A 14908-nucleotide genomic window follows, 5' to 3' on the forward strand; every position below is an offset into this window, starting at 1 on the left:
ATTTTCCCTGTATTCCGTCTCGCTGTCCGCATCTAAATAGATATTCCCTCGTCTCGACTCTTAAGTGGATTTTGGCATCAAGTACGTATCAGTGCGCATCTATTACGTAGATCTACCTGATGCCCGTTGGCTACCTGATCCACACACACACACACAGGGCCAACTCGAAATGAGCCGCAAATTTTCCACAATGAGTCGAGCGATGGGTTTTTCCAGCACTTCCCAAAAGGTAAGTGTTGTGACTCGCTCATAAAGTTATAAAGGTAATTTCCTTAATGCTTGCTCAACCGGCTTACGAGCCGAACAGATCGACTCTACCAATCCTTTTCGGACGTACAAATGTTACGAGACTTTGAGTTTTAGGCAGTTTGAATTAATTCGAATTAGAAGTGCCTTAAGATAGGTTTAGATAGATGGAAACGGCACGTAAAGCAAATTTATAGTTAAGGATCATTATAGATAGGGTTATATATATAAAGAAAAGAGCCATGAATTGTAAAATAGAATATATGTATATATATCTTGAGCTTGAAAAAATATTTAGAAAGGCGAGAATTGTGAAATAGTATAAATTGAAAGAGAATCTATATTAAAGTTATATATGTATATATATACTATAAAACAAAATTTAGATATTCCAAGATTTGCTTTTAGTTCACATATATTTAAATAAAATCTAAGTTAGGTATAATATTTAATTATATTATTAATTTGATATCATTTTATAAAACAAGTACAAACTTATATATGTACTTATGTACATATGTCTATCATATACACGAGAAAAGTCAGAGAAATCGGTGATTCAGCAACATTCCATACTTATTTAATTTCTCTAGCACTTTTAATTCATTTATCTTCAGATAAGTTTTGTTTGATCTAAAGAAATGCCAAGACCCACTTTTTTGATCCCAGCATAGGTCAGATAAGTTTCAGTTTTAGAATAGCTCGATCAATATTTGCGGAGGCCAACGAAGTCAACGTGAATAAAACTGATGAAACTGCGTTTCGCTTTCGCCTTATCTAAATTCAGCAGTGCTTGGACGACAAATTGTCTGACAGGTCTGACTAAATCTCTTTGTCTTTATAGCTACCCAGTATATACATATATCTATATACATACATACATATATATATTTATATAAACTTATCAACAGTAAAGCTAAGGAATATTAAATCAATATTCAGCGGTGCTAGGGCAAGAATGCGTCATATATAGAAGAAGGCAGTATAAATATATATCTGTAAATATTTATACATGTATATATGTATGTGCATATATCTATACTGTATAGTTAGTATAGGTGTAACGCTGGCAGATGGAACGGGAAATGTTCGCAAGGTCGCGTGTTTATCGCTAAACGAACTGCACTTCAGCTACGCCTACCGAATGGCGTGTTCCTCCACGCCCCCGACGCCGCCACGCCCCTCCCCGTTGCTCGGCCCGTTACGAAAACAACGTGGAACATGTCGCGGAGCTCGTAGACACGGCGTCTGCTCGAGGCTCGCAACAAAGAGGTTTTTTTTTTTTGGACTCTGATTAGATCACTTGGCAAATGGAATATGGCAAAGTCAACAACGAACTGATATCAGATATGTGTCATAGACTCGGGAGACGGGCCCTCTATTTCAACTAGGCAACGCACTCACTCATTGTGCCCCAAGGTTATTCGCTATGCGGACTCAGAAGCCCTCTATATAGTGTACTGGCGTACATATGCATATACATTTATAACTCGCGCATTGCATCATATAAGTAAGCCCTAGCAACAGTCTGCATTCGAATTCAAATTGCTCAGAGAGTTCTTTTCCTATATACGAATTTCACAATCTTTGCGTGGATTTCATTTAATGGAATACGTGTAGAAATACATTAAGCTAAAGTCGAAGTGAGTAAGAGAGAGAATGAGAGAGAGAGAAAGAAAGAGAGAGAATGAGAGAGAGAGAGAGAGAGGGAACGACAAGCAGTGTAGTAGAGCCTCCATTAAGTACATATGTATACGATACAGGAAATACGTACGGTTCTATGTGAAATATTCACTTAGTAAACCATTCAAATAAAGATAAAGATTTCTGGCATTTTTGTTTCTAACTCAATATTGATAAAAATATGAATTTTTAAAATTTTATTTCAATGAGATTATGTTACTTTAATTTTTAATAATTCATTCCTTTACTTTTATATATGTATTTCACAGTAAAATTTACTATATAATTACTATATTTGTATATTATTTTTATTTTATATTTATACTTATATATAAAAAAATATATTTAATTTCAATATAATTTTAAATGTTTAGAAATTTATTTGCATATACATATGTATATATATTTAATTTCTACAATTTAATTTTTTCATTTATTTTTGTTTTTATTTGTCTTATCTTATTAAAAAAAAAATTGGTTTTAAAAATAATGTTTAGTACAAATATTAATTGTTGTTTGTTTTAATCTGGAATTTACATTACTTATATTTACATATATTGTTTCCCTTTATATATTACTTTACTTGCGTACGTCGCAATTCACTAATGTCTTATGTAATATTACAAATATTTAAAGTATTTAAGGTATTACAGAACTAAATTTAGTGAAAATTGTGTAAGTTAAGATTCTTTTTATGGGCCAACAGTTGCTTTCCTTTGTTATCATCCGCATTGAGGAGTGCCTGTATCTGGTATGCAATACTATATTTAGCTAAATTCCAGTCAAATGGCACGCTGGCAATTAGTCAAGTTTTAGTTGAACTAATTGCATTCCTCTCACATGACTAAGTCACCGGAGACAGCAGGTGTTTGCTCCTCCGCGATATGTAGGGCACGAGCTGGGGGTTGTTAGTCACTGCAGCAGCAGTGCCCTTATCACCACAAAGAAACAATGGAGCTCTACTTCAGCAATAAAGTTCGCATTTTTATTGCTCAAATTAGTCACAAATTAAAAATATATATATTTACCGTATATATTATAATTTATACAATGGGTAATATTTGTCTTGGGCTAAACAAGACAAGACCTATCTCTCTCTCTCACACTCTGACTCTTTCAGTCGCTCTGACTCTCTTCTCTTCTTGAATTGAAAGAACTTTTGAAATTCGAATTCGCATTGAGTGATTTCAAAGATTGTGAAATGGATTAAATTTGCTGAATTTGAAAAGAGGCAAATATGATGTGGTGTATATTTATATGCATGTGTATATATAATTTATATTTTTATAGCAAGATTTATAGCATAGATCTGTGTTATCAATAAAATACTTCTAAATCAAGTTTCACAACTAAATGTAATGTCGAATGTAGAAAGATTACAGGTAGAATAAATGAACATGCATTCCTTATTAAGTTACAGGGTATTTATTATACAAACAACAGATCCACAAAGACAACAAACTGGTATTAAAAGATATATTGGAAACTTTTTAAAGATAGTAGAAACAATATACCCTTTAGCCACTTATAGGGTATTACGCAGTCAGCCTACCAAGAACAGTTATTATTCCTCTTTTTCAGATGAATCTAGAAGCCATCTTACATAAATTACAGGGTATCATACACTTGGTATATCCAACACCATTCAAGAATTACTCATAGATAACTGTAAAATAAATGCGAAGCGGGCTTAGCATTCAAGGAGAGAGACTTGCAGGGTATACGAAGTCCATCCTAACATAAACGAATGCTTGTTGAATGTGCACTGCTGATATGCCCCTCATTCACTTACAGGATATGATACAATCAGTATGCGAAGCAATCTCAATTGACGTGAAACATAAAATAGAAGTCGAACGTCAGCACGGGACAATTCAAATCAAAGAGGAGAAATCAGTAAAATAAGTATATATATATATACATCTATATATATATATGTATATACTATAAATTGAATACTAAAGAACGATTTATCAGCAAAAATGGTTTTTTATCTCGCAGCTCAATTGATTTACATAATCAGCGAACACGCGTTTCATTTTGCTGGCTTAACTTAATTCGCTCTCACTCTTCCTCGCCCCCTCTCTCTCACTCTGGCACTGCTTTGTCTCTGTCTAGCTCTTGTTGTTAAGCTCTGTGCATTTAATTGAATGCTGATTAAGTTTTTATTCAATGAACCAAAATGCACACACAAAAGTTTCTACATACACTACATGCGTAAATGTACACACACACACACACACACATACATATGTAGAAATATATATAATATATATATTCATAGATTAGTCATTGATATGGACAATGTGTGCCCATTCGACTTGTGGCACATTTCCAAACGTGAATAATTTAATAATGCCTCATTAGGTTAATGAATTTTGTTCTATTCGACAGTTGATTGATTGAAACGCCCCGATGTAGTACGCCAAATATTTGGATATATGGTACATGCAGAGAGATATGAAGAGTAAGCCCTCTATTGACATTAAACACGAGCTAAAATGATCTATGTAAGGCCAGTAATTGAAGTGCGTCTATAAAAACTCTCCGAGAATTCGAAAAGGCTTTGGTTAACGAATCTTAAAATGAACTACATATATACCAAAAGAGATATCCACTATATTTAAAATATTTGTTGATATTGATAATGATATTATATCTATAATATGATATGTTATATAGAAATAGAGATCTAGAGGAATGTTGTTGTTGGCCGTGACCGACTGCCTAATGCTGGTTCATGGTATAAAATCGATATGATTTGATTTGTTTCCGACATTCCTCACCTATCAAAGCATTTAATGTCAATCTCCAAGTGTGAAGCAGGCGATCCAGTTGACTAACTTAGATAACTTATCGCCAACACAGTACAAAATACATATTTGTTCGATTTGCCACGCCTACAATGGGCACGGAGGCATATACTACGACACAATTATGGGCTGCAAGAGATTTACGACTTTCCTACAAGAATGAAATAATTATAGGCATTGATAAATAATAAAGAATAATAGTAATGCGAATAAATATATTATAAATAATTATCATAATAATATACAATGAAATAATATCAATAATACCTAATAAAATATTAATATGTTTTTCTACTCGCTCTTTAACGCCTCTTAAGCAACAACAACAAATGCTGAGCCTCAAGTTCTCTAAACGAGTTTGTTAATAATTAATTATAATAGTATTATCATCCGAATTTGACAATAAATTTATTATATTTTTTTTTATTGTGACTTCCAGAAGCCATTATAACTTAAGATAAGTTAAATGTGCGCAAATCAATAGATATATCATCGGCTTAACCGGGACTCGAGGCGAGATCTGAAATGTGTTTTGTTTCATTTTTCTTTCGTTTCTCTGAATTACAAATTTAGAATTATACGTCGCATACTTAATGAGTGGATCTATTTAATCGAGATCCGAATATAAAAACCCGTTCACCTCAGAGAGCACGAGATGAGATCGTATGACAGAATCGATGGGTGTAAGCGTGGGAACAACAGAGCCAAAGTGGGAATGAGCTCAGCTATCGCTTAGTCGCTTCCGCTAATGCAAATCGCTCCAACTAAATACCATGATAGCTGAGCTTAATTAGGCAGCAGAATTAGAAGCCGAAGCAGAAGAAGAAGCCGAGTCTAAGCAGCTGCCTGAGCTGGGAAAATTGTGGCAGGAAAATGCAGTTTCCCATGGCCTATGCGATTTCACACTTTTGGCCAATAAATTCGCAAGAGATACATACGTACATACATATATACACATGTCTATTTGTGCTATTGTGGACTACTCTAAACAGAAGCGTGGCTAATGAGGCAGCCCACGCACGCAACATGTGTAAGGAAAACCTCAGAGAAAACCCATAAATAAGGCTGCAAATCTGCAAGGAAAATGTGTCAAAACTAAACAAAACCCGGGAATATTACGACATATATAGAATCTCTGTCGCTCTCTCCCTCTCTCTCTCTCTCTCTCTCTCTCTCTCTCACTCAGTCAGTCAGCCTCTGCTCGTTAGAGATGTGGCTAAAATCGATGCTCGTGCTACCTGCTCGACTGCTACCTGCAGCTAATGGCCAATGGCTAATGGCTAATGGCTAATGGCCATTGCCGACATAAATCCATAAAAACCAACAACAACAACAACACGAGAACAGAAAGAAAATAATTAAATTGCAATTATGTGCAAACAATTCGAAATCCGGAGATTCGGAAAAAGTTAATTACACGATAATAAAGAGCAGAAGTCCCAGCCGCAGACACCTCATACTCATACTCATGCTCAGACTCTCAGCTCAGCTCACCTGGTTTGCACCCAGCTATTCTATACATCCGCACTCGCCCTCTCTCTCTCACACTTTACCTCTCTCTGTCTCACTCTTGTGCTGTGCTGTGCTTTTCGCATTTTTGCTCTTTGGGCCGAGTCTCTGGACTTAAGCTGACATTAATGTGCATTTGGCTGTGGCTTCTGCTCGGCTCTCTGGGTCGGGCTTAATCGGGTTTGTTTGACTGATTCCTGGTGACATGTCATCTACATTATCATTAACGTCTGTATCGCACTCTCCCACTCTTTCTCTCTCTCTCTCTCTCTCTCTCTTGGTTTGATCAGCACTTAACATTCAGCGATTGCCCAGACGATTATCCGAGCCCTCGCCTAATGAAGACGGACAAACAAATTAGCCTTTGGTCTCGATTCGCATTAGCGTCTCGCCTTCACGTTCAAGCAGACAGAGACACGCGTCGCAGACATGATTGCATTTCAATGCGATGGGCAAAAAAAAAAAAAAAAAACAAGAAGAAGACGAGGTATTAGTCATAATCGTTAGTTATCGTGACTAAGGTAAGGCTTTGGCTATGGCTTTGCCTTTGGCTAATTTCGTCTGCAAGTCCGGAAAATGAGCGAGTTAATTATTTCATTTTAAAGATTTGCGTGGAATTTCGTTTGTGATTACGGGAAGAGCTCTGCGTAACTGGAAAATATGAATCACGAATTGCAAGTTGAAAAGTTAAAAAGGGCTAGGTGATCTCATGAGTTCGGCTGTCTGCGCTATTAACTCGAAAACCCAGCGACTTGAGGTCTAACTCGATAATTAGCTATAAAACTGTCTGCGGATCTTGAACTAGGGAACTCAGGGAAAGTACTCTTTTGATAAAAAAAAATTGATTGACTGAGACCAGTAAGGTGGTACAAGATATATTTGAAGTACAATTGCAATTTACAGACATTGGGCGAATAGACTTATAATGGCCTTAAAGGTCTATGCGAGATAGTTTCAGTACCTCCATTTATCATAATGAGACCTATTTGACCTATCTCTTCGTGGCTTTGTCGCTCGAGAAACGGACGGATAGAGAGAATTAGGGAATACGCGAGGAATAAGACTACGTGGAATAGATAAGGGTAGAGAAAGAAAGTATGGGAAACTCAAAACAAGAGCTTGAGGAGGACATAGAGATAGATAGACATAGAGAGACAGATATATAGAGAGAGATAGAGAGAAAGAGAGGGAAAAAGCATAGTAAGAGGGGAAGAGTGAGAGAGGTACACATAAAGAAATAAATAGGAAAATATGACATATAGAGAGATATAGCGAGAGTGAAAGAGAAATAGAGAAAGTGAATTAGAGAGAGAGAGAGAGAGAGAGAGAGAGAGAGAGATACACGGAGAACTTTGTCAAGTCATCTATAATGGCGGAGAGATCTACAACTGCTTTAAAATAATCAAATATTCTTCAATTTCCACAACTATAATCTAAATCACGCACATTCTGGAAGCATGAGCAATTTAAAAAGCTATTCGCACAGCAGGAAGAGATTAAAATGCCCATGTGAATAGATTTGTTTCGCTAAAGCAAACATCTAATAGAAAACATTTATATCTGGAATAGATAGAGTTAACTAAAATGTTTCTCCCTACCTCTCTTCGTCATACTAATTGCATTCAGTTTATCTCTGGGCCTTTGCTCGCCTTGAAAGTCCTGAAAATTCTCTTAAACTCGTACAAAATTGAATTCAAATTCCGAAAATCAATTACCCCAGCTTAGCATTTAGTCCCTAATTAGATCACGTGGAATTAAGTTAAAATGTTACTAAAGCAGGTCAACTGCCTGGCCGCCTGGCCGCCTGGCCGGCTGACCGACTGCGCCGTTGGCTGGACTGAGTGACAGCTGGGGTTGAGGCGAGCTTAATTAGATCTGCATACCAAATGTGGCATGCAACACGGGCTTGCCCCGAAAGAGGCGGCGAACGGGAACAGCGCAAGGAGTTCAGAAAGCCCGAATGCGTGGAGCTGCGAGCATGCACTGCTTGGCGCTGCTCTCCGCGTGTCTGTCCCTGGCCATGGCTGCCAACTGGAGAGAGACTCCCAGTCCGTCCACTGTGGACAGCTATCAGGCCGAGCTGAAGCAGCTGCTGGAGCGGATGCTGTGGCGGGCGCAGGTGCAGCGCTGCTTCGCCGTCATCACGGACGAGCTGCACCTCGCCCTCTACGATCGCAGCTACTTCGAGGCAGCGGGCCGGAGCCCCCGACCCGTCTATGTACTGCGCGTGAATGCGAGCGAGAGCCTGAATGAGCCGCCGCGCCACTTGGAGCTGCTGCTGCAGTCCGTCAAGGCCAGCGACTGCGACCTGGTCGTGCTGACGCTGCTCAACGGCTGGCAGGCGAAGCAGCTGATGAAGTTCCTCTACGCGAGTCGCGCCCTGGACATGCAGAGCAAGTTCGTCCTGCTGCACGACGTGCGGCTCTTCGCCGAGGACATGCTGCACGTGTGGAGCGTCTGCGTCAACGCCGTCTTCCTGCGCAGGCAGCAGGACAACAGGTGAGTCGCCGCAGCACTCGGGATTGACCGACTAACAGATACTACGCCCATCAGCAGCTACAGCATCTCCACCATCGCCTTTCCCGGCATCTTGAATGGGGTTGTCGTGGTCAAGCAGCTGGCCAGCTGGGAGCTGGGCAGGCGCATTGATTCAGCAATCGTCTTCAAGGACAAGACGAGGAATTTACAGGGTGAGCGAGAGAATTTTAGAAATTATACTATAATAGGTATCTAAAATTTAGTTGACGAGATATAGTTAGAGTAAAGAGATAGAGCATAGAGATATTTTCTTGGAGTAGATAGGTTTGACATTTCAAAGTTTTAACAGCTATATCTCATCAACGAAAACTCCGATTTGAATGGAATCTGTGTTGTCATATAAAAAGTAAATTTTAATTAATTTTCAACATACAAAATTATAGAAGAAATGCAACAAAATAACAGAATAAAGAAAATATTCCAGTCTGAAAATTTGTATGTTGATATGATATTTATTATTATTTATTATTATTATTATTATTATTATTATTATTATTATTATTATTATTATTATTATTATTATTATTATTATTATTATTATTATTATTATTATTATTATTATTATTATTATTATTATTATTATTATTATTATTATTATTATTATTATTATTATTATTATTGTTATTATTTATTTATTTATTTATTTATTTTTTGACTATATTTGGCTATTTATTGGTTTAATATTTTTGTATTTTTTATTTTTGTTTTATTTAAAGATGTTGACTAAACTAGAGTCAACTATAACTATAATTAAATAGCCTATAATAAGTACAGAAAATTATTACATTATTATTATTATTATTATCAATAGATGTTTAAAACTTCGATCGTTAGAGAACAGACAGAAGTATAAATTGGTCTTATAGCGAATATAAATTTAATGGATTTAATACGCCTACTTCTACACATATTTTTTTTTCTTTCTTTTTTGAATAGCTTATTGTTGGACTGAAAAATAAATATATATTTAGATAGATATATATTTTTCTTAAATCTTATGTTTATGAAATGTAATTAAAAACAATTTATAAGTAAAACTATTTTATTGTTTATAATAATTGTTTTCATATTCATAATATAAATTGTATTTATTATTTCTTTTTTTACAACAATTTATGTATTTTATTATATGTATGTATCTATATTATTATATCATAAAATCATTTAACATATAACATTTAACATTTTTTCATGAGTTACTTAATAAAACTAATTTTCGATTTTGTTGAAATTTTCAAAATCAGGTGCTGGGCTCCCGGTGGCTTTGGCTGAGCACGTGCCGATGGTGTATTGGAATAGGGCCACACATCGCTATCAAGGCGTCGAGATTGGCATCGTGAAGGCCCTGGCCAAGGCGCTCAACTTTGAGCCGCTGTACTACGCCGTGAACGAGACTGAGCCGGGCGAATGGGAGCAGTCAGGGCACTCGAACGAGACCCACTTGGAGAGGGGTCTGATTGGAGAGCTGGTAATGTGCAAGGCAGATGCAATCAGTGAGCAAATAATCCAATGACCGGCTCCGAGCAGGTGCGTCACCAGGCGCGCATTGGCATTGGGGATCTGCACACGTTCCAGAGCTACGTGCAGCACGTGGAGCTGAGCGTGCCACACAGCGTGGAGTGCCTGACATTCCTCACCCCTGAGTCGTCGGCGGACGAGTCCTGGCAGACCTTCATACTGCCCTTCAGCGGCGGCATGTGGGCAGGTGTGCTGCTCTCCCTGGTCGTCGTCGGCAGCATCTTCTACCTGATCAGCTACTTCAATGCGCTGCTCACCTCCAGCAGCCAGGTGTCGTTCTTTCGCTGCCTGCGCCGCAAGCGGAGCGTCAAGCGGGACCCCCTCTCCTGGCGGCGCCTAAGCTTTCGCATCACTCTGGCTCGCCCTCGGGGCAGAGGACGGCTCCCAGTTGCCCCGCACCGCGACATCTTCGACGACTACTCCAACTGCATCCTGCTCACCTACAGCATGCTGCTCTACGTGGCTCTGCCCCGCATGCCCCGGAACTGGCCTCTGCGCGTGCTCACGGGCTGGTACTGGATCTACTGCATCCTCCTGGTCGCCACCTACAGGGCGAGCCTCACGGCCATCTTGGCCAACCCGGCAGCCAGGTGAGCCTCGCACCTGTCCCCATTTCTGGTCCCTCACTCATGCACTCCTTCTGCCTCAGCATCACCATAGACACCCTCAAGGACCTCAGCCGCGCTCGCATCCCACCCGCAACCGGGGCTGTGGAGAATAAGCAGTTTTTCGCCGAGTCCAGCGACGACGCGGCCCGCGAAGTGGGCGCACGCATGGAAATCGTAAATAATACGGATGACTTGGTGCGTCTAATGGGTATTTCCATTGCACAGATCTATATGTAGACTCTCGACTCTCTTCCCACGGCAGACCAAACGCATCGCACGTGGCCAGTGCGCCTACTACGACAACGAGTTCTACTTGAGGTATCTGCGCACGTCGGGCGCTAGCAAGGGTGTGGCCACGGGTGCCTTGCACATCATGAGGGAGTGCGTGGTCCACATGCCCGTGGTGCTGGCTCTCGAGAAGAACTCGGCGCTGCAGCCGCATGTGAACAGCATAATACAGCATTTGGGTGAGGGAGGTGGGTGCCAGAAAGTCTTCGTTTTCTATCTTCTCAATTTATGTTTCTTTTCTATCTTTCTATTGACTGTCCTTATCTCTTCCATCAATTTGAGTTGCATTTGTACTTCTTATTGCTGTCTCTCACTGAATCTCTATTTAGCTGCCTCTGTTTTGATCTACATCTGATGTACTCTTTCTCTCTGTCTTTCTCTCTCTCTCTCTCTCTCTCTTTCTCTATCTATATTTTCCCTATGGGTTTTTATCCATCGCTCTCTTCCAGTTAATTTCATTTTCTGCCTGTCTCTCAATCACGCACTGTATATCTCTCCTTATTACCCTGCTCCATCCCACGCAATTTGTCTCTTCTGCTGTATCATATTTGGTCGATTTTCGTTCTGTGCTTAGGTATACTATCCGCATTATATCTGCATTTTATTGTCTTTCACTTCTCTTTCTCTCTTTCCGGTAACTATCTCTCTCTCACCTCCTTTTATTTCCATTTATTTTTCAATCTCTATCTATCTCTCTCTTTTTCTCTATCTTTCCCTTTCACTACGTCTCAGAATGTATAATAATAATCTCACTATTTCTCTTCCATTCACTATCTCTCTCATTCTCTCTCTCTCTCTCTGTCTCTTTCCCTCTCTATTTCTCTCCCTCTCTCCAGGTCTCATCTCTAAGTGGCTGCGCGACGCCATAATTCGTCTGCCCGCCGAGGAGAGAGCGCCTCAGGAGGCACTCATGAATCTGCATAAATTCTGGAGCTCCTTCGTGGCTCTCGGCATTGGATACCTGCTGTCCATTGCCGCGCTACTCGCGGAGCAGTGGCACTTCAGGCATGTCGTGATGCAGCATCCCATATACAATGCCCACAATCCCAGTCTATACTACAACTTCAAGCGGCTCTATCCAGATGAATAGCACAACGACGTGCTGAAGATTGATGGCGACTTGTTTCGGAATTTCTACAGCATCCCAATACATATATAGAAGCTCATATTTATATATTTGGCAATTAGAAACATATTGTTCTGTGCACTCATAAAAAGAATTGACAAATGTTTTGTTTTGCTGTTGGCCGTTGGCCGATGCCCGTTGGCCATCGAGAGCTGACGCAATCGATGGGATGGATGGATACCCTTGGATAGCATCGAAATGCCTTATAGTACCATATATCAAATCGGTTTAAGTGGCCTCAAGTACCAAGTGCAGCAATGTGGTTCATAAATTCCGAGACGATTCAATTCGTTCCATCGCATTTCGTAAATAATAATTCGCATCGAAGCACATTAAGCATTATTTGTTTATTGGCCAAGAGTAAGTCCATCCGAATGCTAAATACTCGTAAATAATTCCATTCCATTCGATGCCCAAGTGCCAGACTAAACACTCAGAGCCAAGAAAGCGTAGTCATTAGCATTTCAATAGAAGCGCCTAACTCTGCCCAAATTGCGAGCCTCACAGCACTCGAGAGCCACTAAGAAACCAAGAGTTATTTTTATTCATTATTGCTATAATAGGATATGACCAGGAAAAATACTCGAAGTAGGGCGGGGCTGGAACTCCCTGTTCTCAATATAATTTTGAATGCAATATATATTATTAACATTAATATTGAATATATCCATATCTATCTAATCAAAAAATATTATATATTAAATATCTATATACATACATATATCTTTAGCCATAAATAAAAATAAAATAAATAGTCAATTTCACAAATAGTTTATGAACAAAAATTCAGAATATTTCAAGAATTTTTCGAAAGTATTTTCATATCTCTTGATACTTGTTTCTCAAGTGGTGTCTAAATTTGATGTCTATTCATCTGTCTATCTGAGCTCAAGTTATTTCAATTTTATACTATTGATGGGAATATATCAATGATTTTTGTTCTTACAATAAAAAATAATAATAGCTTTATGTACAGCAAGAAAAAAAATGCTAATAATATTTAAAAAGATTATAATTTTATTAAAGGCATCGTTTTTCATAAACAATTTTATATAAACAATTATCGGCTAGTTTTAATTTAGACTATTAATTGGTATTCCAAGTTTAATATTTATTTTTATATTCAGATTCCAATTAGAAGTTTAAATAACGGCATTTAGGATACTCACTGTTCTGTTTGATATATGTAATATGGGCGGTACTTAAATTAATATTGTGTATTTTTAAAAGTATAAAAGAAATAGAATATTTACACTCTGAGGAATTTAAGACCTAAGTCAGCTCAGTGCCTTGAGAGATTTTTTACCTTGACTACGAATTATATGATATACAAATCAACGGCTACTTTTACTGTTGGAATGTGGGTTGCTGGTAGGGGTAGTAAATCGGAAATTAGAAACATTCGTTTTATCGCAAATGTAGGGGGAGATACTTCACGGGTTTGTTTGTGAATCGTTTCAGAATACAAATAGGATGTGAGATTACCAAATTTCAAATGAAATCCGATTAGCGTCAAATAGGTTATGCTTTATTCATGATAAATAAACAGCTTCCAGAGAACGCTTATCAAAAACCAAAGATTTCACGGAACAGTATTGTTTATTCATATGCTATGCCAAAAAGAACTCAGATCCAAATGTTCTCGTCCGTCGGCTATGGGATGTATATTAAATATTATTCATAATCTGCATTGTTTTGTTTAACTTTGGCTGTGTTTAGCTGCTCTTACTGCATAAAAATTAATTAATTCATTTATCAGACGAATTGCATAACAACAACAGCAAACAACAACAACAGTAATAGAAGCAGCAGCAACAACAACAATGCGATTTCATTATTATTCGTTCATTTCTGGCATTTTTTCTCAGCTTGTTTTGTTATTTCTTTTGATAAATATTTATGGCTCTTTCATTTGTTTTCTTTCGTCTCAGTTGCTGTTGCTGTTGTTGTTGTTGGGGTTCTTTTGTTTACAATTCTATTTTATTTAATTTAATTAGTTTAGCTCTATTTTACAATGCTTTGCTTCAGCTGCCCTGCCCCGCCCCTGCTCATCCACTTTCAATCCCCAGTTCATAAAATTGCGCATTCCTTACACTGTCCAACACACACACAGACAAATACATAAATTCTTGCTGTTCATTTTGTTTAGTTTGGTGTTTTCTTGTTTCTGCTGCTGCTGCTGCACATTACATAAAATCTCTAATTGGCATTTCCGCTTCTCTCAGCTGCTGCTCCAATTGGAAATATCATAGAATAAACTTTGCATTGTTCTGCTTGACTTAAACGAAGCCAAATATATCCCAGTTACATAATTTTGTTTAAATATTATTAAAATGCTGTTCATTTAATAAATATATGAATCTAATATTAATTCAGTTTCTAGCGAGCAGCTTAAAAGTATGCTACATTTTGGTCTACCCATAAGAACTCCCATTTGAATGCTAATCAGAGAAACATTGTAAGTAGGGCATATTAGTTTTAATAAAACTCTCCATATATTGTACATTAAATCATCAATTTTATTTTGCCTTTAGAAATAAAACAACAGTAAACAAATTGCATAATACATTGTTTGAATA

General features: G+C 38.0%; 1 protein-coding gene across 2 annotated transcripts; it reads left to right on the top strand.

Moving 5' to 3' along the window:
- The first annotated feature begins 7811 nt into the window (after nt 1-7811).
- On the top strand, nt 7812-12970 carry Ir68a (Ionotropic receptor 68a). 2 transcript variants are annotated; one of them, XM_030386453.2, is made up of 7 exons: nt 7812-8750; nt 8805-8941; nt 10034-10257; nt 10317-10897; nt 10957-11110; nt 11178-11391; nt 12040-12970. In XM_030386453.2, exons 1-7 carry the CDS (start codon nt 8212-8214, stop codon nt 12291-12293), a joined length of 2103 nt encoding a protein of 700 aa, XP_030242313.1. In that variant the 5' UTR covers nt 7812-8211; the 3' UTR covers nt 12294-12970. The 2 variants fall into 2 exon arrangements, with proteins under 2 accessions (XP_030242313.1, XP_017954901.1); XM_018099412.3 differs by having other exon boundaries at nt 8808-8941.
- The last annotated feature ends 1938 nt before the right edge of the window (nt 12971-14908 follow it).

Source organism: Drosophila navojoa, chromosome 4 (assembly GCF_054131105.1).
Source record: "Drosophila navojoa isolate 15081-1374.11 chromosome 4, UAZ_NAV_1.0, whole genome shotgun sequence".
Taxonomy (NCBI): Eukaryota; Metazoa; Arthropoda; class Insecta; order Diptera; family Drosophilidae; genus Drosophila; species Drosophila navojoa.

Excerpts from the sequence above, each read along its gene's own strand:
- Ir68a (XM_030386453.2), top strand. The coding sequence starts at position 8,212 with ATGCGTGGAGCTGCGAGCATGCACTGCTTGGCGCTGCTCTCCGCGTGT. Across the intron at positions 8,942-10,033 it reads CAAGACGAGGAATTTACAGG|GTGCTGGGCTCCCGGTGGCT; the intron begins GTGAGCGAGAGA and ends TTTCAAAATCAG. Across the intron at positions 11,392-12,039 it reads ACAGCATTTGGGTGAGGGAG|GTCTCATCTCTAAGTGGCTG; the intron begins GTGGGTGCCAGA and ends CCCTCTCTCCAG.